This window comes from Psammomys obesus, unplaced genomic scaffold, assembly GCF_907164565.1.
Source record: "Psammomys obesus unplaced genomic scaffold, mPsaObe1.curated_primary_1811, whole genome shotgun sequence".
NCBI classification, from domain to species: Eukaryota; Metazoa; Chordata; class Mammalia; order Rodentia; family Muridae; genus Psammomys; species Psammomys obesus.
Genome location: NW_026596046.1, coordinates 16,389,042 through 16,415,781, shown reverse-complemented (window position 1 = coordinate 16,415,781; position 26,740 = coordinate 16,389,042). Strand labels below are relative to the sequence as shown.

Here is a 26,740-nt window from a genome sequence, read left to right as displayed (position 1 = left end):
GATAGATAGATAGATAGATAGATAGATAGATAGATAGATAGATAGATAGATAGATAGATAGATAGATAAATGGATGGATAGATGGATGGATGGATGGATGGATGGATGGATGGATGGATGGATGGATAGATGGATGGATGGATGGATGGATAAATTGCTCATCTCCTCCTAGCTATGCTAAAGAGCAATGATTGTCTCTTTGGTTGTCTCATAGTTGACAGGGAGCTGTGGCTCACTGCTGCCTCCCTCCATCATGAGATAGAATTGAATCACATTTTTAGCCTCAGAAAAGGTCGAAGTTAGATGTCGATGAAATGAGTTTTCTTCCAACCATCCTATCAAATGTCATGGATTGTACAGAATACAACTCATAGTTTCAAATTGGTGACATCACTTTCTATAGTCATTTAATAACCAGTCCGCTTACACAGCATTGATACTCCAGCAAACCTCTTGCCTCATGCTTCATTGGTGAGAGACACTTTCCCTACCAGTGATGATCATATATAAATGATCATTTCCCTTCCTTTTTCCCTCTCTCTGTCATTCTGTGTTCTGTCCTGAGTGATCCTCAATGCTCTTCCAGTACATGAGACACTCCTATGCTTTAATCTGTTTGAATTTTTCTGTCTGTGGAGTGCTTTTTAATTTTAGTGACCATGTGGCTTATTTTCAAGACACTAAATCAATTTCTAGCTTTTGTTCTTTTAGCTTTCTGTCACATTTATCTTTTTTTTTATTGTTTATATTAGTGGCTTTTCTTTTTCTTTTCTCTCTTTTGAGATGGGATTCCATTATGTAGCCCTGACTGACCTGGAATTTTCTATGCAATCCAGCCTGATCTCAGACTTACGGTGATCCTCTTGACTCTGCCTCTCCAGTGCTAGGATTATAGACATGTGTTACCATGCCTGACGCACATGTATGCTGATCATATACTTTGTTTATTAGCATGCATGTGTACGTGTGTGTATGCATAGTACCTGAACGTGTGAAGATCAGAGAACAACTTTTAGGACTTGATTCTCTTCTTCCACCACATGAGTCCAGGGGATTCAACCCATCTATTCAGGTTGATGACAAGTGTCTTTCCCGTCTGAGCTATCTTGCTGGCGCATACATTGTTTTTGTAAGAAGCAATTATTTCTTCATATTTTGGAAGAATGTCCTTATTTCAAAATAAATATGGGCCTGGTCTGCAGGAATTCATATTCTTGTTTTGACAGTTTTCACAACTTGCACTTCACATGATACTTCTTTTAATACATCTGAGCCTCAGCATTTGGATTTCTCTGGGACTGGAGGGTTGTTTTGATCTGCATGGAATGCTCATGACTTCCAGTTATAGTGATTTAAATTAGAGCAAGAACTGAAAGCATTTGTGAAACATTTTGAGGACAGAATCTCAGGGTTTGGGGACAGTTAATATATTTTTATTTATCATTTACAAAGTTTAGTACAGTGTGTCTCAACTTCAGCACTTTTAGCATAGAAGATAATTCACTGTTGTTAAGAGCTATTGGTTTCTTTTCTAGTACTTAGTAGCTTTTTTTTGGGGGGGGGTCTCTGTCAAGTAGCTTCCAGCTCCCATTGTAACAACCCACAGTGCCCTGCTATTGTTCAGTGCTCCTAATAACGTTTGGAGAACACACTCAGCTTTGGTCAGCACACCTTCAGTAGTGATACTGAAGGACTACAGCTATTGAGAGAAGCTGTGAGTGTGTTCCCAGGGAACACACTCATTGGTCATTCTAATGGTCATCCCCGAAAACTACAGACAAGTAGCATCATACAAACTCAGCGGGTTGTATCTGGGAATATGTATGTGCACGTACAAATATTCATATATGCAGTAACAACTGATGAAAAAAGATGTCGTGAATTTGAAGGAGAGTGGAGGGAGATTCAGAGGGAGGAAAGGTAAGGGAGAAAGGTTGTCATTAACATAAATTATCAAAAATAAAGAAGGGAAAAAAAAACCCTCAAAAACTAACCAAAAGTAGTGATTTTAAAAGCTATGCCATTGTTTGTAAAATACTCCACTGATGTTTGACTATTTTACTTAGAATTGACTTGCATTTTATTTTAGGAAAAATATTCAATAGTCTTAACATTATTAAGTAGCCACAGGCCACGTGGTGAATTATTGGTTGAGGTAGGTTCAGAGTCCTCATGGTCTCTCTGATGCTGTTCCTTCCAAACTTGGAAAAGAGGATTTTTAAATCTCAGCTTTTTACTGTTTTCTCTATTTTTCAAAATAAGTTTTCTTCCACTTGCTAACTCTTTTTAGTCATTGAACTTTAGCAGATCTTCCCAAGTATTCATACTGAGGTCTATGGAAACTGCCTGATCCACACTCATACTGAATTGTTTTTTATAATGTTTTATTACATCAAGTGATCACATGATCAGATTTAACTCTCACACTGGCTTCCTGCTAAGCACCTCTTGGGGATGGAAGTATCTTTGTAGATGACCAGCATTGATGACTCAGGGTCCCATGACACCAATCAATATGCTATGCAGAGTTGAGGGCCAGTACCAGCTCAGCTACCTGGTTATAGCTCTACAGAGCTGTTGAAGGTCTTTAAGACCAAAAGGACATCAAGTGAAAAAGTCCCCGAGGCAGATAAAAGCTCAATGGTACAGGAAGGCCAGTGAGATTAAAGCCCAATAAATGAGCAGGGTATGGAGTTGGGGAGAGGAAGTAGAAGAACATGGGCATAGCTGACAGTTTGAGTCCATGAATGTTAAGAAGTAGGGATTTCATGCTGAAGACAATGGGAAATCCATGACATGTGAGAACGGGGCATCTGTTCATGTTGTGACTAACCATCTTCCTCCCCTGTAAATCTTTAAATCTCACCAAGGAGAAATGACAGAAGGTGCTGAGGGACTAAAATAAAAAAAAAATTGTCACAATTGAAACAGGTTGTTTGTATGTGTGCACATGTAAATAGATGCTTGAACACTCGAGGGTGTGCCTGTTCCTGTGTGCATGTTAAAATGAGTTGTAAGGTGTTAAAAAAATCCCAAGGAGAACATTCCTTGAAGTATCTCCTCCCTGTCAGAGAAAAGGTAAATGGGATGCAGCAGTTGGCCAAAATAAAGATGTTACATATCTGGGAGCAGGTTGGCCTGCTGAGTACACTTGTTTCTGCTTCAACCCCTGTCTTGGTGAACAGCCCAGCTGAAACCCTTGCCGAGGGCTAAAGTTCTCACAGGAGCTGGTGCATGTGGAGGACAAGACCAGAGAGGAAGTGTCACCTCTGCATTTTGAAGAGAAAAAGAGAAGGCAAGGAATTAGTTTCTAGTTCTCTTTGCCTGATCTTACTATAGAAAGAGGTCCAGCCAGGAATGTCCCCCACCTCAGGTTCCGTGGAAAGACCCTCTTTCCTTTGCCAACACTTGGTAGCTATGATAAGTGTCAACTCCATCCCCATGCCACTTTGTAGTGACCCATTTTTCAGTTGCCCAGCAACTGAGGAAGTATTGGATATAGAATCCCATGAGCAGGGCCAGAGAACCTTTGGCCCAGTTTTCCTCCCCATTATTCTCCTGTCATCTCCGTCCCAATTGCATTAATCCCCGGGGACTGTGGTAACTGATAGCTCTGGCCCCCAGTTGATACACCCCTCACTTTGACAGTTACATAGGAACTTCAGGTTTGACCCACCAGCTGGAAAACCCAGTGTGAAGGAAGACAGAAAGAGCACAGAAGCCCTGGAGACAGCGGCTGCATTGTGTTCCATCTCTCAGGAGGAACTCTGTCTGCCTTGAGGTTCAGGGTGGCAGCCTGAGGGATGGACACTGGCTGCTCCTGCTCAAGGGCTGAGAGCAGGAATATCCCATGGCTGCCACTGATGTCAGGGCTGTGGTAGAGAATGATTTAAAGAGATGGAGAGAGGCCATTTGGCTGCCCCCAAATCTGATCTACTTTTCTTTCCCATAAATACAGTGATCACATAAATCTTCATACTCTCCCATCCCACCCATGCTGGGTTACTCCACTTTTTCCCCCTTCCTCATGAAAATAAATGAGTCACGCTCGGTCATTTTATGTCCACGTTTTATTCCATATAGCTCAGGGCTGTGGCAGGGAGGTGGGTCATCTGGGAAAGTTGTTTTTCCCCATGACACCTTGCTGGCAATGCTCTGTTCAGGTAGCTGATTGCCATTGCAGATCTTCCTTTATTCATAGGTGTCTCCCAGAGATGAAGTGATCATCACATCAAATTATATGTGTTGGGAGTAGGGGCTGTAGCTCAGTTGGCAGAAATCCTACCTAACATGCACAAAGACTTTGGGTTCGATCCTCAGCAATGCATAAAATCAAACATGGTGGAGCATGTTGTAGATCTTAGGACCTCGGAGGTGGAAACAGGAATTCAGGGTCATTCTCAACTACCTAGCATGACACTCTTGTCAAAAAAGAGAGGAAGACTTAGGTCTGGTAAAAATCACCACTGGGTGAGAAAGTGAATCTCATTTTATTACTGTCTTTGGCCTTTTCTGCCTGGCAATCTTTACTGGACTGTTAGCCCACACTCTCTCTTTCCCAACCCAGTTTGTTACCCTTGTACATCTTTTCACTCCTCTGCCTGCTGGTCCCCAGAGGACTTGTCTATTAACAAGTTCCTCCAATAAATTAATTCAAGAAGATGGGCTGGATGAAAGTATTCTTCTGGATCCAACCCAGTGCTTTTTGCATAATTTTTGGTAAACAGCATAACTGTGTGGACCACAATGTTCCCATCTGTAAAATGGAAAGGTGTGCTAAGAAACTTTCAGTAGTTCAGTATTTTTGTTACTAGACCATTTAATTGAAAACTTTGTGTTTTTTTTTTGTTTTTTTTTTTTTTTTTTTCTGGCGAAATCTTTTAAATTCCCCAAAGAATGGAAAGTGATGCTGGTTGTAGTTGGGGTGGGGCTTCCGGAGTTTATTGCTATTGGAGTTTGGGGTATTGTGAGTCTCAGCAAAGGATTGCTTGGATCCACTATACTTCCTATCATTTAGGATGTGTGAATGTGGGCTGGTTCTCAAACAGGCTCGGCCTCAGTTTCTCCAGCTACGGAAATGTGCAATGGGGAACCGAAGGGGTGGGTGGCCTTTTTCTGACAAGCTCCCATCACACTGAGAACCTGGTGGGGGGCGGGGGCTCACTTGGCACATCCTTTGCAGATTCATGTTACTTCGGTTTGGGGAATCCAAAACAACTGGCAGATTTCAACCCATGGAACTGCAGCAGATGTAGGACAATCTCTGGTTCGGGACGACCTGCAGCATTTACCTGGCAGGTCATTTTGTCCAAATCACCATAAAAGGCCACATATCCAGCAGAAAGAGTGCAAGCCAGTTTCTAGTTACTTTAGAGTTGCAGTGACCTGAAATCAGCAGGCTGGCTTTATCCTTACTTCCTGATTACTTAGTGATCATGACTTTGTGCATTTGCCTTAGGACCTTAAGGCAATTGTGGGGGTTGGGAGCTTTGGGAATTCTGTGGGCACACCTGCATAGGCTTCTTCTCTGAACAGACCATCTTTCCTCTTGGACTGAAGCCAGGGCAAGAACTCAAGGCATGAACTTGAAGCAGAGACCATGGAGGATGCTGTTCACCAGCTTGCTCCCAAGCTCACATTCAGTTATATATTTTTTTTTTTTCACAGCACAAGACCAGGTGCCCAGGGGTGACACCACCCTTAGTGTGCTGGGCCTTTCTACATAAATTAATAATTAAGAAAATATCCCACAGACATACTCACAGGCCAATCAGATGGAGGTAACTACTCAATTGACAGGAAGCAGGGGGGATGTTGACTACCAAGATTAGCTCTCACAGTAGGTAATGCCCTATTCACTGTCTCTTACACACATTAAATACGTTAACTTTTGGTGTCATACTGCCCTTCTGATGCCGAAAACCAAACTCCAACTGGGTACTTCTGTTGTATTCATCTTCCTGGAGTAAGAAATGGTTGGGTCTGCACTTCTTTCTGGATCACACTTGGGCCTGCAATCCTTGTAGGTCAAAGTCATAGAGCATCTTGGTAGAGTGTCCCTCCAACTGGCTCACCCTGCACTGGGACTTGGTAGCTCTTTACTTGGCCCCATCTGTATCTAAGGCTTTCACATGATAATTGCAACCCCGCTCTGCCCATAGCACTTTGGCTGAACCCTTGGTTGGAGATCACAGTACCTTGACAAGACAAGTGCTCACTTCCCTCTGTCAGTACCTCCCCTTCCACCATTAAGACACAAGGACTTCAAAGGATGAGGGGACATCGTGACATTGATTATATTCAGTGTGGGCCCAAGAGGCTCTTATAAAAGTTTTCACCAGCTGGAGAAGACAGCTCTCTACCCTCTGCATGGGTAGTGATTTACAAAGATAAAGCAATTAGGACGTATCAGAGGGTCTACTGTATCAGAGGGACTTGTTCTGTAAAGGAAGCCTTAGGAACAGGAACACTCATAGCTTGTTTCCTGCCATTCATACCACAGGAAGCTTAGGGATTGTAGATGAGCACAGACTGAAGTCACTGGCCAGAGCCTGGGGTATGGGTCTCTCCTTTGACAGAAATCAAAATGATGAACGAAGAAGGGGTTCAGCAGAATGCTTGGCCTTAATTTTTAAAACATATTATATTTATTGTGTGTCCAGACAGATGTGGTAACAGTTTTCACCAGCTGGAGAAAATAACTCTCTGTGCCCTGATTGCTAAAAACTGATGTTGTGCTTTCAGGCCCTGAAGGATCCCACCTTGGCTGCCAGGAAGGATTTCCAGAGGGAGGCTGAGCTGCTCACTAACCTGCAGCACGAACATATTGTCAAGTTCTATGGGGTGTGTGGGGATGGGGACCCACTCATCATGGTCTTTGAATACATGAAACATGGAGACCTTAACAAGTTCCTCAGGTAAGGAAGAATAGACAATCTTCTTGTCCCACTCTCTCAGTCCCACTGAGCCATTGGGGTTTGCTCTGTGGTGGTCAGAGTCATACTTGCCACTGTGAAAGCAACTCTGAGGAAGACAAATCAAAAGCACCTGCCCTTTCCTTCCTTCTTCCATCTTTTCTCTCTCTATCCCAAACCTCCCCTTCTCTGACCCCCCTATCTTTGATTCTTTCTGGCCTCACATTCACTATATAGCTGAGAATGACCTTGAACTTCAGAAAGTCAGACTTGGCAGAATCTTCAGATCTCTCCTTATGAGCTGGATTTTCAAACAACTGCCCTTGAGACACTGAGAAAAGCCACAAGAGTCTCTAAGTCTCTGGGACTTGATTTCATAGTGAAATTGAATCCTGGAGAACTTAGTCCTTAACATAAAAGGGGGTCTATCTTAATCATAACTGGATCAAATTATAACTGCTTCGTGGAGTGGATGCTCCAAACATTACATAGCAATGTGCATATAATGCCTGGACACAATTTGCATGTAGCTAGGTACTGAACCAATGGTAGCTATTGTAAAATTCTCTACTATTATTGTTACTTTATAAGAGCTATGAATCATGGTAGCTTCCAGTCTAGATGATACCTGGTCTCAGTGTGCAGAATCTCCTTCACCTTGTGCTTCTCTGGTCTGCCCTTTTTTACACCACAACACATTTTTAGTAGATACAGTCCCAAGTTCAACAGAAAGGCTCAACAAAGCTCCTCTCTCTTACCCTCCCTCCCTTCCCTCTCCTCTCTCTCTCTTAGGGGAACTTTATTTATTTTATTTTAAAAATTATTTAATTTATTTTGCATTTACTTTACATCCTGGTTGTAGCCCCATCCCTTCTCTCCTCCCATTCCCACCCTCTCTCCCTTTTTCCTCCTACCCCTCACCTCTTCCTCAAAAAAGGGAAGCTCCCTTTCCCATCCACAACAGCTCACCAAGTTGCACTAGAACTGAGCATTTCCTCTTTTCCTGTGGCCTGTTAAGGCAGTTCCACCAGGGGCAAGTGATCAAAAAGCTGGCAAGTGAGTCTGTGTCCGATACAGCCCCCACTTTCCTTACTAGAGAACCCACATGAAGCCTAAGCTGTACATCTGCTACATCTTTGTAGGGGGCCTAGGACCAGTTTATGCATGGTCCTTGGTTGACGCTTTAGTCTCAGCAAGCCCCTCTGGGCCCTGGTTAGTTGTCCCTGGTGGTCTTCAGTGGAGCTCTTGTCACCTCCAGGTCTTTTTCTCTTTCCTCTCAGTCTTCCACAAGACTCCCCAAGCATCCTGCATCTCTCTTAGTATCAAGGAAAGATGGGGAAAACAAAGCAGAAGAGAGAAAAGGCAGGGGTAGGGGTGAGAGAAGCAAGAGCAAAGATTAGGGGAAGGGAAACAAAAAGTTTTAGAAAAAGAAAACACAGACCAAAAGGAACAGTAGCATCTCTTACCATTTGTGACCAACTACTTGACAAGAGGCCACTTAGGAGCAGGAGGATTTATTTTGACTTATTATTTGAAGGGATGCAGTTCACCACAGCAGAAGCCATGGTGCTGGCATGTGAGGTCATATTGTACCTGCAGTCAGGGGTAGATTATATAGTCGGGAGTTCGGGGAAGAAAGAGTTTGGGTTATAAAATGTACAGTACCTCCTTGTGGACCAGTGACCTACTTCTTCTAGCAATCGTTCATGTCCTAGGGGTTCCTAATCTCCTAAAAAAGATTCCATCAATAGAACCCAAATGCTGAGGCACACGAGTCTCTGGAAGCATTTTACCTTTGAGCCATAACAAATACACATGGCAAGAAGCTGTGTGTGCACGGAGTTACTCAGCCCTTGATTCTCCACAGCAGGGATGTAGGAAGAACTTAGATACTTCTGTGTCTGTCTTTGAAGTCACTTCCTACAGACATCCTGGGGAGTCTAGCCAAATTAAGGTCAACAGTCTCTCTAGGCATTTTGTGGCAACTTGCAGCCCAGATCCCCAGGGGACACCCACATTCTCACCTGTCTTCCTAGGCTCTGCTAATCTGTTAAACTTTCCCAAAGCTCCGTGCTGAAAGCCTGGGTCTCACAAACCTTCCCTAGTTGCTGGCTTACAGGCTGATCTCTCAAATGCCCCCTTGACCACCAGGGTCGGTTCTGCCTGTCAGCATGTCTCCTGGTTGGTGGTGTTTGAGACCGGCAGGAGTGTGTTCGGTATACTGGAGTGGGAACTGGCCTCCTGACTCATCCCTGGATAGCTGGTACAGCTGCTTTCCTAAGGAGGGAGGGGGAAACCCACCAAAGATAATAAACAGAGTGTGTTCCTATTTAATGGTGCTTTTCAGTGGAAATTGGAGAAGCAGTAAAGCAGGCTGGGGCCTCGCCGTACACCAGGGCTCGTTGGTCCTCCACTTCATAAATAAGGGCCCTGGGTGTGGTCATGGCTCATTGGGCCTCCTGCAGGAAAGAGTGAACACTAAAAAGTGACCGATCTGACAGGGCGGAGTGTTGTCATAACACAGCCAGTCTTGAATTTAGCATGGAGGGAATGTTGAGCTCCCAAGACCTCTGCTTCAAAGGGTTTCTTTACCCTGCTTTGCTTTTGCTGTTGTGGAATGGAGCTAGCCTAAGCCACTTACAGCTTGGGGCTGCAGACCGCTTGTCAACTTGGGAGCTTGTCAGGAATGCAATGAATAAACACTGCCTAGCCAATCAGAGCTCCAAGGGGCGGGGCCTCGGGATCTATTTAAAACCCTTCTTGATGCCCCCTTTGGCAGCTCTCCTTTATAATCATAGATAATAATTTGCAGTATGTTTCCTGACTACCATATAGCTATTCTGAGAGATCTAGGACTTTGGTTGAGCTTTCTGATCATTTTATGCTTCACTTTAAAAGAAAAAAAAATCAGGATAAGAAGATTAAATGAATGTATTTAAAGCTATCAGTGCTTGGCATATAGGAAGGGTTGGTGGTTATTTTATTAATTATTTTATTATAAGCATCTAGCACCTGGGGCGACCCTAGGAGGCAGATAGTGAAAGAGAAGGTTTGCTCCTTGTTCCATTTGATTATGTGCATGTGTCATCTTAGCGGGGATCTTGCTGTTTCACCTACTGCCATACGCATTTGGTATAATTTGCGTGGACAGAAATAGGCACAGGCAGGCTGAAAAGGGGATTTTCTCCTTTTCTGCAGGATGTTCCAGAGCGCTGGAAACCACAAAATCTATGCCTTTGATCTGCTGAGTTCTCTCTGCTCCTTCTTTTCTTCCCCACCCTTTGCAGGGCCCATGGGCCAGATGCAATGATCCTCGTGGATGGGCAGCCACGCCAGGCCAAGGGCGAGCTGGGACTCTCTCAGATGCTCCACATTGCCAGTCAGATAGCCTCGGGCATGGTGTACCTGGCCTCCCAACACTTTGTGCACCGGGATCTGGCCACTAGGAACTGCCTGGTCGGAGCCAACTTACTGGTGAAGATTGGAGATTTTGGCATGTCCAGGGATGTCTACAGCACTGATTACTACAGGGTAAGGAGGCTTTCCCAGCTGCAGGACTCAGTTGCTGAGCTAGTGCCTTGCTTACATGTCTGTCATTGTCCATTAACCCTGTCACTATGGTGCACATGGATGCACTCGCATGCTCACATATGCACTCAACAGTTATCTTTCAACCACTCTCGTATCTTGGCATACCGGCTTATTATTATCATGGTAGGCCATTCCTCCTTTCTCTTTGACATTGGGCTGTACTGTCCATTTGACACAAGAACGTGCATCATGCGTTCTTACTGCCTCACTGTTCATTCTTTATGCAAACAGAGTTGAGTTTGAGTACACATACCTCTATGTTTAAGCGCACACCCAGACCATCTAACTTGGTGCTATGTCAGTATTCCAACCCATCCCCTGATCTAGTCTCAGTCACAACATGTTTTATTCTCTGGAATTTCCTCATCATCATGTGAGAGTAATCTTGTTTCCAAAGGTAGATCTTTATGAAAAAGTGGAACCCAAAGAAAACCAGAAGTGGTTAGTACATTGTTAAACATACCCCTACTAGCTTTGGGAAGGTGAGAAAATGAGGGATCTTGTCAATTTCTAGCTTTGGATAGGGGACGGATGGCCTTAGAGAATGGCTGATTGTGAGGAAGCTTCATTCGCATACAGTTTTCTACCTCCTACTACAAGATCTTTGCTTCCAGAATGATGATTTAGTTTGATTTTGGGGAAATCAAACTCCTCGTGGAACACTGAGTTTTTTTCATGTAATTATGGCCAGGCGAAAGGTGAATGTCACTTTTCCCAGAAAGAGAAATATGGGTACAACTTGATATCCACAGATGGGTCATGTCCTTGGGACATATCTCCTTCTGCAATAAGGAAGATTTATGTTGCCCATACTGGTGCTCACCTGCAATCTCAAGAGTTGGGAGGTCTCTCTAAAAAAAATAAAAAATAAATAAAGAAGGAAGGAAAAATGTTAAAATATGGAAGACTTACTTTGGGCACCTTGACTAAGGAAGGAGTTTAGATTTGTGGCACAGAAAAAGAAGACAGAAGGACAATATTGTGGAGCAGAGAGTATCTTCACCTGTGACACTTGAAAAAAATGCCATAAACTATGAAGGGTATGCTCATACAATATTTCTCAAATTTCCAGGGGCTCAGGCAGCTTTCATCTCTGGTAAAGGCTGTCTGCATGGTTCATAAATTGTCTTTTTATTGTGTCCTCCTTTGAAAGAAGAAGCACAGGATCTCCAAAGGTTCTTTTAAGAGGTCACTGATTCTGATGAAGGCTAGTGATCTAATGGCCTCTAAAAATTTTCTGTTTCCAGTCCTGCTCCTAACACCATTGCTTGCTGTTCTCCTGCTCTGAAACAATGGTTGTTTTAGCTTGGGGACTAAAGAAACACAAACATTAAGTTCATACCAGGAGAGTGGGAGCTAATTTCTAGTCATGGTAGGAAACAAATGATCATGTCCTGAACTTTGACAGTCGTATTGGCCTGAGCTTGGTAGTCCCAGGAGGCTGGTATTTGGGATGGCAAGTACATACTTGCTTGATTTATTTGGATGCTCCTGGTGACTTTGTGATGCATGATTGATCACTCAGATATAATGATGACTCAAGGAACTCCACTTTAGTAACAGTGCAGAGGAAGGTAGAATGATATGGAAATACCTTTTATGGCTACAGAATGTTTTGTTCCTGGTTCAAGCAAAGGATGGCAAGTAACTATCATGTTGTAGGTGGTGTTTAATATTTATTGTTGGTTTAATCTTTTAGTAAATGCTGCTGTTAGTCCTAAACAGCTGTATAACCAAATCACCACACAGAGACTATGATTTATTTAATTAATCTAGAACACAATGCTGGGCAATAGTTACTCCCTCCTAAGCCTCCAAGCCCTCATAGTTTCCTAACATTTAGATTTCCCACATTATACTTGCTTTTAGTGATATATTAGGTCCAGTCCACCTCTCCACATCATTCCAAGATCTCCCTCTCAGTTCTCTGTTCTCCCAGCTCTCCTCTTGCCCTTCTCTCCTCCCACTCATTTCCTGTCCTCTGGCTCCTCCCCTCTCCTTGCTCAACATTGTGGCTAGTTGCTTTATTTGGCCTGTTTGCACAAAGTTGAGACAGGATGCTTAGAATAAGTATCACAATGCAATATCCGGATTGAAACCAGAGAGTGAGTGTGTGGGGGGGAATCAGCATTTGAATGAACAAGGGTTAGGTACATACATTTCAAAAGAACATTATACCAACACTATCACAAGCACACATGAAGCAAAATAAACTAAGGCTGGAGGAAGCAGAGTGTCCCCAGCAAAGTAACCAGCTTTAGCCACCCAGCCTACCAAGAATCCCCAAATATAGGAAAAGGAGCATGATGTTGCAAACCCACAGCTCAATGGTAAGAGAAGACCTATCAGGATAATGTGGTGATGATGAAAGTAAGGGAGGCTTACTCTTTTCTGTTTGCTTGAATTTATTTTTTTGTTCAGGGAAGATAATTTAATTATACTTTGTGGTCTCTATGGAATCTACCAGGTTCTAGGAAACCATATCACACCAGAACATACCAGCTGAGCTTTGAAACTGGCTTCTTGGCTTCTTGGGTTGTACTTAATATTTCTTCTTTGGTTTAAAGGTTAAAAAAACAAAACAAAACAAAACAAAAAACCATAAAAGAGAACACAATCCAAATGATACACATTGACTCTTGTTTTAGCAGCCATTAACTTTATTCTTACTCCTAAGAAAGCATAAAGGAGTGAGTTCATCTCATTTCTTTGGGTATCAGGACAAATTTGAGGAAGTGAGGTCAATGGGAATTGTCCACAGTCTAGGTGTCTTAAATTCCATCCTCATGAGCTGTAAGTCAGGGTGTTAGCTGAGGCTAGATGGATTGAAATTGCATTAAAATTGAAATTGGTTAAAAGCTCTGGTTGTTCTTCCAAAGGACCTGTGCTTAATTACCAACACCTACATGGCAGCTCACAACTAGACAGTTCCAAGGGCTCTGACACCCCCACACAATGCCAATGTACATAAAATTTTAAAAATAGATGGATCATTTAAAAAATAAAATGTATATCTTTGGTTCCAAAGAAGTATGAGGTAAGGACGGATAGCTGTTTCAGTGAGTGTTCAGCAGTGCTGGCAGGTAAATCTTCAAGAGGCCACCATCAAAGAACAGATCGGATAATCTCTCTATACGTGTTTACTCACAATGCCTTGATGTATGCTTACACCTCCCACTCCGAATCTTGAAAAGTGAAAGACAGGAGTACATGTGCCTGAGGCCACAAAAATGTCCCTACAATCTTATCCTCTTAGGAAGACACCGTTGCTACTAAAGAATTCTAGGATTTGGGCTAATGTCAGCTATGTTCACTCCCTAATGTTTAACTGTCATCTGCAATATGTGTTCAATGCCTCTGTTCAATTTTCTTATTTTGGAAATTAGGACAAAAATATTTACTCAGCAGAGGTATGTTTATGTTAAGCAGCTTAGTTTGTGTGACGAGCCTGTAATGCAATACTTAACTAGACAAACTATTGCTTTTACTGTCTCCTCAGCACTCCTCACACCCAAAGCAAGAACGCTCTGGAAATATTCTCATTTCCAGATGTGATTCTTGGATCAGAAAGAGGAACTCCTGACCACTGGAAAATAAACTGGGCTCATATAGCTGCCCCAAAGGAGTAGGGTTAAGATGATCACCTCAAGGAAAATTCCTTCCCAAGGTTTCAACTTCCATAGGCGTATGGGTCATCAGCATTGCCCTTCTTCTGACCAGGGTTTGTGTGCTGTTGCTTCCAAATCATAGAGCTATGCCTATGCCTGAGAGATTTATGTAAGACTTTCTTGTTCAGTATACATTGGCTAAGACTCCAAGGAATGTGGTAATTTATCAGATAGACAGAATACCATGAAGGATGCTCTCTGTAACCTGGGTCAAATTTGTGCTGTTCTACTATTCTTGATTACTGGGACTAAGAACTTGCTGACTAACATAGATAAACACAGATAATTTAGGTGTGTGTGTGTGTGTGTGTGTGATGTGTGTGTGTGTGTGTGTGTGTGTGTGTACACATTCACAGGCTATCTATGGGAATGTATGTGTTTGTCAGCCTTGCTTGTTCTGTGAAGATTCTAGAGGGTACACAGGAGGTCAGGAGGAAAGGTAAAGATAAAGTTCTCTTTATAATTTTCTCTTTTCATTTTTAATTTCTTAAAACAAAGAGGTGCCATCTGGCTCTTACATGAGTGGTATGCAAATGATTTACAAAGGTGAACTGTCAGATTTCCTGTTACACACTTAGATTGGAAAAACAAACATGCCCACATCAAAGCAGTGGAGCGATTTCTTCTCTTCTTACAATAGGCTGGATGGCGGCCACCCTTTCCTCCTGTGGCTCATTGATGCTTCCTAGAGGGCCTGTAAATGGGCTTTGACAAAGGCAAGTTTGCAGAGACCACTTAGATCTTCAGAGAACTCAAAGAGCTTGGTGGTCAGATCTAGAGTTAAATAACATTTCAGACATCCCCAAAAGGAGCACATTGAGGCTGCAAAGAAGGCATCTTTTTAAGGTGTGTTTAAAGGCAATCTGGAAAGCACAGGAGTGGAGGGCATAGATGCTGTGATCCAGAGAGCCCAAACTGAATTCACTCTGCTGTCCCCTGTGCCTAGTCCCATGTCTGGCACTTGGCAGAGTTAACAAAACTATCAGAGTAGGAAAATCGTATGTGTGTGTTTCAGGTTAAGCAGGAAATGGATCATAGGAGACTAGGAGCCCAGAAGCAACCAGACACCCATCACTGCGAAGCAATCCTTTGGCCAATCATGGTCAAGCCTTTTCTAAACAAGTAGGTACATCGTCTGGGAAGAAGGTCCTGCAGAAGCAGGCAAGTAGTGATCTGGATTGCTGAGTCTTGGATGTGTACTTTAGGTTGGAAGAGGGGTTCTAACCAGAGTTGGATTGACAGCTGGTAATATGGCACTGGGTTCCAAGGTGAAAAACCTGGAACAAATTCTCAGCAACTCTTGGACAGGTTAAGAGCAGTAATCCACAGAACATGGAAATAATTTAGGACAAGATAATGTGGTGGTAGAAAAGTTCTTTCTATGAGTGTCACAGTGCTCCTCACAACAATGAAAATGATAGATTCTTCGGTCTGAATCTCTGCTTCTAAAATTTCTGTCTTTAACCTTAGGTAAGTTCCTTATTTTGTGTGTGTGTGTGTGTGTGTGTGTGTGTGTGTGTGTGTGTGTGTCAATAGTAAAATTGGGGCTAATAGAGCCACTCTCTTTACCCATAAAAGATTATGAGTATGTATATATATCTGTATATACATATTTATGTATATGTGTGTATGCGCGTGCATACACGGATGCCTTGGGATGCTAAAACAATTTAATAAACACTAATCACTGTTACTATTATTAGAGCTAAAAAACCAAATGCTTTCTCTATTCTGAACAAAGAATTTGCGAAGGTCTTAGCTAATACAGGTTCATCACTGTAACAAATGGGTGGGAAGCACACAGCAATCCAACACAAATAGGAGCTCATTTTCAGGTCACATGGCAGTATTTCCAGATGAATCAGCTGGAGGCTTAATGTTCCTCCACAGCATCATGCAGGTCAATGGAGATCTGCTCTTTGCCTTAGGCACCCTAAGCACTTGTGCCTTTTGTAGCCAGCTGGAATGGAAAAGGGACATAGAGTAATGTTGTTAATGAGCATGGACTAGACATGGGGTCATCACTTCCCTTCTAACAGAACCAAGTCATATGACTCCACGACTTGGAAACTGGGAAATGAAGTATAGCAGTGTCTCACATGGAAAAGAAGTTTCTGGTGCAGAACTGACCATCTTAAGAGGGAAGAAAAGGCACTATCTCTTCTAACGTTCTATTCCAACAGCGTAACCCATGTCTGATGACATACAAGGAAAGAGAGAGCAAGACGTTCTTACATCTATTGCTCCTCTTACTCTGAATGTAAACTCTTGGTGCCTTGTGGGATTTCTAAGCCATGGTAGACTTGTCCTACTTGCCAGAGAGGTGCTTTGATTCAATCACCCTATGGAAAAGACAGGAAAAAGAAAATGTCTGACATCAGTAGAACCCTCAGTTTTTTATTTAAAGGCATATCTAGAGCTGGAAATATGGCTCAGCATTTAGGAGCACTGGATTCTCTTCCAAAGGACTCAGGTTCCATTTCCAGCACCAACATGGATGCTCACACTGTCTGCATCTCCAGTTTCAGGGATAGGAAGCCCTCTCCTGGCTTTCACCAGCACCATGCATATAAGCAATGCACAGACACACATGCAGGCAAAGCACTATATAGAATGAGAATAAAAATAAAGTTCAATAGAAAAGAAAACATATGTAGGAGAGAAACAGGGAAGAAAGACAGACTACAGAAGCTTGGCTTACAAATCAGGAGCAGTTAAGGAAGAACCAGAGCATGCTTCAAATTGTAACTGATATCCACACCCAAACTACAAGTTCTGCCTAGTGTAAGGGTAGGTCCTTTACAAAACTCAGGGAGATCCACTGGTTGAGGGCTTACCCATGAGTTCCAGAGATTCTACCACATCCTGAAATTATAAGGTCAATTCTCATGGGTTGTTTTATTTGATTTCCATCTTTTGAGGACTCAGAGCTCTTCAGAGAATCCTGAAGGAGTTTATGGCCTACTTTGATGACTGTAGTGAGTTTTTAGAGAGAAAACAGGGGTCTAGGACTACTCTAGCTTGAGGGCTGGGCAGGGAAGCCATGCCATTATTGTAATTGGAACCTCAGGTTAGAACAGGGTCTGCCTGACCAGAATGTGTTTTCTGTTTTATAAGCAGTAAGAATTGTGGCTGATTCTGAGTCACCTGAGGTGAAAGCCCAAGGACTTCCCATGTCTTGACAACATGTTCCTTATTGTCAACTGGAAAGAGATTCTTTGATGAAAGCAAGGCAGTTAACAGGCTGCTGAGGAGAGCCAGCCATCTATGAAATGGCTTGTCATTTGCTTTTACCTTTAAAATTTAGTGATGTCAATTAAAGTCAACTGACTTTCCTAATCACGGGATGCCATCATGTTCCTTGCGCAATGTTTGTATTTTGGGAGGCCCATCTAGCAACAGACACCTTTCTCTACTGCACAGATCATGTGCTCTGAAGCCACTGAAGAAGAGGAGCCTGGATGAGGACAGTTCTAATGTGTGCTTGAATAACTAGCTGCTGGTGGTGGTTTTACTGTGCAGCCACAATGGGATTTCTCATATGGATTATCAGATAAGGCATTTCAGCCCCACCCAGCAACTGGGAAAAACTAAAGACCTTGCCCATCAGAGTTAGAAATTATTTTGCTTCCCAGTTTACTTTCTGATGGAAGCTGGTCCTCATCATAAGAAACAGATATCATAAGGATTAGTCTCAGCCAATCAGACAAGTTGTTCCTCTAGGGGTAGAGATAAGTCTGGGAGCTGCTGGGGTTGGAACATTACTCAATTGATGCCACTTTAGTTGGAAACCTAACATAAAGTGAAGGCTTCACTCTTCCTCACCTGGTATATCAAGCAGGAGTGTGAACCTTGACTGCTAAACAGTAGAGAAAGCATTGGCAGCTGTGCAGACACATCTTTGAGGGACAGTGGCCTCATTTGAAGGGATTTGTCACTGTGGTTTTAGGCATTGGGTTCTTCTGAACAGACACAGAGAAGCAAGGAAGGAAAAAGACACTGACTGTCAAAAGATGAACCCCTCCTGAGTCTGTCTAGTGACCAGACCCCTGTTGCTGAGCTTGATTGTTCTTTAACCGCTTCAAATCCATTCCTGTCCTATTTGGACAAAGCAAGACAATGAGGGTTTGTGTCCCATTGTTTTCTTAGAAGTAATTTTAGACTCCTATAGAAAAGATACAAGATGGTGCAGTTCTCATTTGCCCTTCATCTCGTTTTCCTTTACTGTTGATGTGCTGTAGATCCATGGCACCTTTGCCAAAATATGAATTAACAACAGCAAACTTATTAAACTTCAGACAGTTTAGATTTTTTCTTCTTATTCTTACAGTCCCAGGAGCCCAAGATACCACACTGTATGCAACTGACTCTCCTTTAAATCAGTGGGACTGCCAATGCACCTTTATGGGGGCAGAGGGACTATAAAATAGGGTGTGAGAAACTCTCTTGCAACTCCAAGGTGCAGAGTTACCGAGAAACGCTATGTCAGGAGTAGCTTATGTTGGGAATCCAGGGCCAGAAAAAAGTCCTTTGAAACTGTTCAGTTCTGAACCTCCTAGAGGCCACATGTGGACAAGACCATTTAATGTTCTCTGGCAAGGTTTGGGACGGAAGGCTAGAGGAAAGCAGGGGATCACTTTAGACCCCCAGAGCCTGGGCTGTCCATACCTCTGTTCATTTTTTCAGCTCTGGTACAGGGTGTGTAGCGATCATTAGAAGATGTGGCACAGAGAAGACTTCTCCGCAGACAGATGCTGTGATGTACTTGCTTTGAGTGAATTTAGAGAGGCAACTTAAATGCTAAATGCCTATTAATCTTCACAAAGCTGACAAGAGAGAGGAACACAAAGGAAGGGATCGGTAGCTAATTGTAGTAGGCATTGCAACCCCACTTCCTTGATTAAAGCCAGTGGATCTGCACACTCATTATCTACAAAATAACAGACATTTTGGAATATAGACATCTACTAAGGGGCGGGAGTGTTATTTAGGACGCTTTGGTATCAATGACTGCTCTGTGTCGATAGAGACATCACATCTATCTGTAAAATGTGGAGTTTGGTCTGTGATTTTATATATATTTTTTTCATCTTTTATCTTACAGGGATAAATTCTTCATGATGATAAGAGAGGGGGAAGTAACATTTCTGTCCAATAGGAGGGAGGCATAACCAAAATAATTGTTTTAAATGCCAGTTAATTCATTCCCTAATATTGCTTTGACCCCAAGTCAAACGTGTTCATTTCCCCAGCCCCTTTCCCTTTTCCTATTGTAATTAGAAAATGACATTGATTTTTGGAAACAGGTGTTTTTACTTCCCTACCTAGATCTAGTCCAATGATTGAGGTTTAATTTTGAGTGTGGTCTGTTCTTTGGGCTATCCAAGATAGGCTAATAGGGTAAAAGATTGGTATGAGGAGAATTCCTTTATATGTTTCCAGGTATTGGGATTACCTGGGTTATCCTTGCCTCTATGCATTCTTACATCATCTTCTTTCCTAGACCACTCTGTACTTCATTTCAATCCAGTGGTATAGCAGGAATGTGTACTCTAGCCCAAGAATTCTATAAAAGGCAGAAGTGAACCCAGTGTGTGTACCTGTGTGGGGAGCACTTCAGTGCTTTATTCCTTGGGATACTGTAGTATGAAGAGACATGATGACCAGGAAGTCGAACTATAAACCACTGGACTCTATCAATGTGAGAAAGGTTTTTAGGGCATTCTCAGTGGCCTACAGAATGCTGCCTTGGGAGAATATTTAATCTTGATCATGGTACTTAGTACCCATTGACTACTGTGATAGCTAGAAGCCCAGGTTTAGTCACTGCAATGATTACTAATATGAAACAAATATCTATCTTGACTATGGTCAAACTTTATCTTTTATAAAGGTCCAGTTTCCTGTCTTTTTCTTTATCACCTTGACTTTCTCATGTCACAATTGTGGTCTATATAAATACAAAAAGCAAAATCTTTAGCATTGCTTGGATATTTAGCTGAGACTTTGGAGGTTTCCTGAGGATTTTTCTACTAATATACCAGAGGCTTCATAACCCCTTCTCCTGCTTCTCCTTTATTCCTGGAGCAAGAATAAAGGACTAGGACCGAGTTTAGTTGTTAGGTCACTTTGACTACATCAGTTTTTAAATTAGCATATTTAGCTACCAGCTCATAGGGTTGAATAGTACTTAGCTTTGCAGTATTTTTTCATAGCAGTTAAAACTTCCCATTCAAATGAACCCAGTAACACAGATATGTAGACAGAAAGACAGACACACAGGACTTTAGGAATCCATCTTCTTCGATTTGAGTAGTTGATGAACAGTCCTGGGCAGTCATATTAGGTTAGGACATACTGGTCCAGGCAACAGATCATGAAACTCTGTGCCATGAGAAACAGAAGAGACTAAAAGGTACCACTGGGACTCAGAGAGATGAACTGAAGTTCACAGCTAAGGACTGAAAGCCATTGTATTGTTGGATGATAATCTTGGAAATGAATAACCATAGTTGTGGGCTAGAATACATTTTTAAAAGTCCGTCTTTTGGGTGACATAGTCCCTTCTGTGTTCCAAGAATGTTAGGAACAAATGAGAAATGCCAACTCCTTCAACTTAAAAAAAATAAAAAAATTAAAATTAAAAACAGCCAGAGGGAGCCTTAAATGTCATCTCTGTACCCTGATGGCTCCAGGCAGGCTGGCATCAGCATCATAATTGGAAGATGGCTGGGTTTTTTTGTTTGTTTGTTTGGGTTTTTTTTAATTTCTTTTCTTTTTCTTTTTTTTTTTTTTTCAGTGTTTCTGGGATTCCTTCCTCAGGTTTCCTCACTTATTTTTTTCCAGCTGTGGCAAACTGATGTAATAACCAGTGAGAACTCTATGTTTTTCTAATCCTTAGCACTTTTTAGAAGTGTGATATTCTAAGTCATCTCTACCCAGAATCCTACATGTTTCAAGGTAATTCTGTCCTCTGTCCTCATAGGAGAGAACTGACTCATGCTATAAAATGACATTATAACTACTCAGAAAAACTAAGATTGGTGAGACCAAAATGGCTCTCTACCTTTCATAGGTAACTGATTGTATTTTTGTTTATCTTGACTGACGAGAGAGACCGTGGAGTGAACTACGTGCCTGCTTGCCCTGCTAAAAATGATATTCTGAGAGCCGTTTTCCAGTGATCTTGATGCAGTCTCATCTCTCTGAAAGGTTGAAATCTGGCTGTTCAAGGAAGGTGGTATGTGAGTGGGATGGACCTTATTATTGCTTGCCTGTCTCCATGGGGACAAGATAGGGAAGAGGCTTCAGGAGAAAATTCCATGAACAGGAAGGGGGTGTTTTATTGAAGCCAAATCTGATGAGGGGAAGCTGGCTGCAGGAGGCCATGGAGTGGTGCTGGGCCCCTGGTTTCTCTCCCTGTGCCTGCAGAGGACGGTGTGATAGAGGCAGTATAGCAGCCACCATTTTCCTTCTGAAGTGCAAAGGGCCTTTTGTTTACAAAGACAAACTGAATACATAACATATAAAAACACATAAATTTCCATACAAATATCTTCCCTACCAGCTGTAATTAAGATATTTGCATGTAAAGAGAACATTGTATTCCCTTGACTTCCTCCTGGTAGGGAATTGTATTTTCCCATAATCCACATAGCTCAAGAATAAGAGTTGTCAGAGAAAACAGGAAGAGGAAGAGGAGGAAGAGGAAGGGAAGGAAGAGGAGAAGGAGGAGGAAAAGGAGAAGGAGGAGGAGAACTGGGAATCTGGTCAGTATAGCAACTTTTCCCTGCCCTCCCCTGTCCTCCACATTCCCAGAGTTAGCCTATCACATAGAGTAAAGCTGGGGGTGGGGAGAGGTGAGTTGAACCCCAGACCTCTAAATCCTAAACAGGCTGTATTCATTCGAATCTCCAATCTCCTGCTTAGAGCTATGCAACCTCAGGAAATGTACTCATATTCTCCAAGCCTCCGATCCCTCATCCGGAAAAGAAAGAAAAAAAGGAGCTTGAGAGAGAACAATTTCTCCTTTTGTGTGGATTAAATAAGATAATGTATGCAAATTGCCTGGTACCTATTAGGCACTCAATAGACGGTTATTATCATTCCATGTAAGTGAATAAGGGAGAAATTATATATAAGAAAATTTAAATAAGTTACATGCCAAAGTATTTCCTATGATAAGTCTTTGGTGCTGGATCCTGAAATTAAAGGGGGGCCAGGGGAAGCTTCTTAAAGGAGCTCTGAGAGATAGAAAACAAAGCCACTCATCACTCTAGCTCTTTGATGTTCGAGTTAGTCTGTTGGAAGGCCAGGGGGAAAGAGGAAGCATATCAGTCAGTGAGGGGCTTCTTTATCACAAAATGGCTGGCTTTGACCAAGAACTATTTGCACATTGAACATTGAGCTTTTCAGAAACAGAGTTCCTTTCTCCAGGCTTCACGGATTGTCAGTCTCTTTCTTGAATATTTCAAGGTTGTGTGCTCTAGTGCCTTGGGAAAAGAACCAAGGCCGACTAAGAGCCCACTTTCTTTTCTCTTCCCATTTGTGGTATGGCGATCTCTTTTGCTCATTTTCATGGGCAACATGAGATGGTAGATAGGAAAGTTTTTTGTACTGTGCAGTGTCTTTCACTCCTTTGCTCCCATGGAAAAGCCTGCCTGAAGTGCTAATATATATATATATATATATTTCATGTTCCTGAGTCATTCTATGCTATATCTCCCTGAGAACTAACTTCCTTTGAAGACAAAGGAATTTATACCATTCTTAGCAGAGATTTTCACATGAGTGCTTAATGAAATGTTTAATTTTAACAACATATAGCACATGAGATGTTTTGATGGGTAAGTAATAATATTTCTATTGCCTTAAGTATTATTAAATCAGTCCTTATGGGTCTTTGCTTGACATGTAGGTGCCAATGGTCAGTATGTGGAATCTCTGGGGATCTGTATCTAGAAGATGCACTGGTCTCTTAGTGAAAAATCAGTTGTTTCATATTTCTACCAGTGTCCCAAACATTTTCTTATGAGTGAAACAGATTGAATGACTATATCACAATGATTAAAATGTACATGAGACTAAATTTAGGTAATGGAACAATTTATTTGTATAATATATATAAATATAGATAGATAGATAGATAGATAGATAGATAGATAGATAGATAGATAGATAGATATCCAGCCTTCAAAAGCTATATGACCAAAGCATTCACATTTAGTAAGACAGTGTATGTGACAAATCAGATTATATTGAGATGGAGAGAATATTTTCATCTATGCTTTTCTTAAAGAGACAAATTGAGTTTTATTTAGTTCCCAATAATTGGGATTAGTTCATTATTATACTCTCTAGTGTTTTCTGTGTCAATGAACAGCCTTCATACTTAAAATATATGATCCTCTTGGTTGCTTGTAAAGTTAATTCCCTCAGGACCAAGTAGTATATGCCTAGTCATTGAAAGCTCTCTCAGGTAACAGCTCTGACCGACTTACCATAAGTAAAGGTGAAGAGCTATTATCTAGGGTGGAAAAAGCACATGTAGTGTTATAATGATATCCACTATGCACTTGGAAAAGGGATTGGTGGCATCTTCACCCTGCTGTTCTAGGGCTTGGCATCTATTATTCCAGTCTATGCTCTCAATTCAGAAACTTTTCTGGACTTTAAAATTTTTTTCTTAATTATTATTATTTATTACAACTTATTCACTTTGTATCCTGGCTGTAGCCCCCTCCCTCATCTCCTGGTGCCACCCTCCCTCCCTCTTTCCCTGATATGTCCCCTTCCCCAGTCCACTAATAGGGGAGGTCCTTCTCCCATACTATCTGACCATAACCTATCAGGTTTCATCAGGACTGGCTTGATCCTCTTTCTCTGTGACCTAGTAAGGCCACCTTGCCAGAGGAAGGTGATCAAAAAGCAAGCAAATGAGTTCAGGCCAGTGACTGCTTCTGCTTTCCTTACTAGGGAATCCACATGGAGACAGAGCTGCCTATAGGCTACATCTGAGCAGGGGGTCTAGGTCCTCTTCATGATGGTCCTTGGTTGGTGCATCAGTCTATGCAGGATCCTCTGGACTGAGGTTTTTTAGATTTGTTGGTGTCCTTGTGGGGCTTCTGTCCCCTCTGTGTCCTTCTATCTCTCCCCACTCCTTCTTCCATAAGACTCCCTGAGCTCTACCCAAAGTTTAGCCATGAGTCTCAGCATCTGCTTCAATCCCTTGTTGGGTGGAGCCTTTCAGAGGACCGTCTATAGTAGGCTCCTGTCTTGTTCCCTCTCTTCCACCGCTTCTGGTGTCTATCCTGTTTGCTATTCTGAATGAGATTTAAGCATCCTCCCTAGGGTCCTCCTTGTTGTTTAGCTTCTTTAAGTCTGTAGCTTTTAGTATGGCTATCCTATATTATAGGGCTAATATCTACTTATTACTGAATGTATACCATGCGTATCTTTCTGTTTCTGGGTTAACTGACTCTGCTTAACTGAAGATAATTTAGGGGGGTTGGGCTCTCCAATGTACTAGTTAAATAAGCAACAGGCTGAAGAATTGATCCAAGTGGGGTTCCAAGATGGTCACATAGATTGGATGAAACTCAATGGCAAGTAAAGTAGGTGGTGGTCAGATACAGGGAATGTTGTCTTAAATATTCATATTTATTTTTGTAGGAAGTGATTATTTTATTCTATGAGTATGTGTGAAAATACATACTCAAGAGTGCCTGATAACACATATTTTGTTCATTAAAGCTTGAGATATCCTCAATGGCAATGCCTTATTTCATCAAGTTTATACTTCTTATGCCCAACATTATATGTGTGTGTGTGTATAATATGTATAATATAAGAGTGCATACATATACATAGATATATACTCATCCATGCTAGGTATTTTATAAGTGTTCATTAAATGAAATACAGCAGAAGACAGACATACTTCTCAGTGAATGATCTCAATGATGCTTTGAGGCTTTGGTGCTGGAGGTACTGAATGAGCACAAAGCTAGACTTCAGTGAAGAGGTGCTCTGGGGGGGGGGTGGCCCTTAATTATTTTGGTGTGATGAATGGTTCCTGCCTCATTATTTTTCACTAAAAGTATAGGTAGGGTTAGCAAACTCTGGGCTTGAGAATGGTCAAGATCCGTTCTGTAAAGCCTTATGTGAAAATAGAAGATTCTGAGCTATAGGGCAGTAGAATTCTTTCTCCCTACAGGCTTTATAGAAAGACTGCATGCATTGGATATGAGGTTACAGAGTTTTGCCTTCTTCGATGCCTGAAATGCTAAGAACCTCTTTAGAATAGATATTCCTGAGATGTAGCACTGAAATTTAAGGACTCATTATGTATGAGCAAAGTGTTGTCAAGCGTGTATTTATTTCTATGATACTGAGAAGTATTAAAGAAAATCTGCCCTCTCTATGTTTTCAAATTCTCAGCTCTGCTTTCTTTTCCACATCATCTATGCCCTAACCCTTCTCTAGCTGAGCCCTCTCTGTACCTATTCTTATTCTGCTCCAAACCTTTGTCTCTCATTCTACTCTAAGAACTTGCTATCTCTTTTACATTAAATAAAAAATTTTGTTTAACCTTTCCATCCCTTCCAAATTCTATTTGTCTTCTTTAATACTGGCATATGTAGCTTTTATCCTTTATTTTCACTTAGGAGGATTCTCTTCTTACCATGTCATGATTTTTGAGGGTTAAATTATCTTCTACTGCCCACATTTAAATGCATTTCCTCGTATCTGGGAGCAGTAGCACATTTTTGTAATCTCAGCACTCAGGGAGGCAGAGGCAGGATGATCTCTGTGAGTTCGAGGCCAGTCTGGTCTACAGAGCAAGCCAAGGAGATTACAAGGTTACACAGAGAGATCTTGTCTTAGGAAAAAAATGAATGTCTTTCCTCAAGAGTAATTCTTTATGAACTATATATTGAATGTCATTATTAATAACAGCCCCATTTCTGGTCCCTTTCCTACTTCCCCCACCAACTCAGCATCATATTTCCATTCAATGTCTGAGTGATGTCTTACTTTTCATTATTTCCCACTTTCTGGTCATCCTTTGCTTCTTCCATGGGTTTCTCTGTTTCTTTTTATTCAATTTTCTGAAGTAGTTAGTTGAGAGCCAAAGGTTTGCATGGTTAGAATCCCATTTTTCTTTTATGGCTTCATCTCTTTCTTCTATGACTACTACATCTGTAAGCTCCCTCTGGAGGGCTCATTGGAGATTAAATATTTAATTTTTGGAAATAAACTCACCACAGCCACTACCACCTATTCAGACAGTGCTGTAGAGTAGTCTGTTAACATGCATGAGAGTTCTCATGGAAGGTCCTCTAAGGCGAATCCTACCTGAATGTACCTGTGCCATCTTTCTTCTATGTCTAGTTTCACAGCATCTCAAAGTTGCTTGTTCTTTGCAGGAGGCAGGAACCCACTCCAGTTAGTCCAACAACTGGATCCAGGCCTTCAAGGTCAAACCATTCTGCTCCTCATCCTTTTTCATCCCATTCTCTACTCATTTAAGAGCTTTGAGAGAGTTCTCGTTTCTCCAAGATGGCA

General features: G+C 41.9%; 1 protein-coding gene across 1 annotated transcript in view; it reads left to right on the top strand.

Annotated features, from left to right (window-relative positions):
• Positions 1-26,740, top strand: part of Ntrk3 (neurotrophic receptor tyrosine kinase 3) — a 372,713-nt gene that overhangs the window by 309,680 nt on the left and 36,293 nt on the right. The window contains exons 14-15 of the mRNA XM_055623070.1: positions 6,745-6,917; positions 10,202-10,445. Of these exons, the coding sequence (XP_055479045.1) occupies positions 6,745-6,917; positions 10,202-10,445 (417 nt within the window). The remainder of the gene's footprint in view (positions 1-6,744; positions 6,918-10,201; positions 10,446-26,740) is intronic.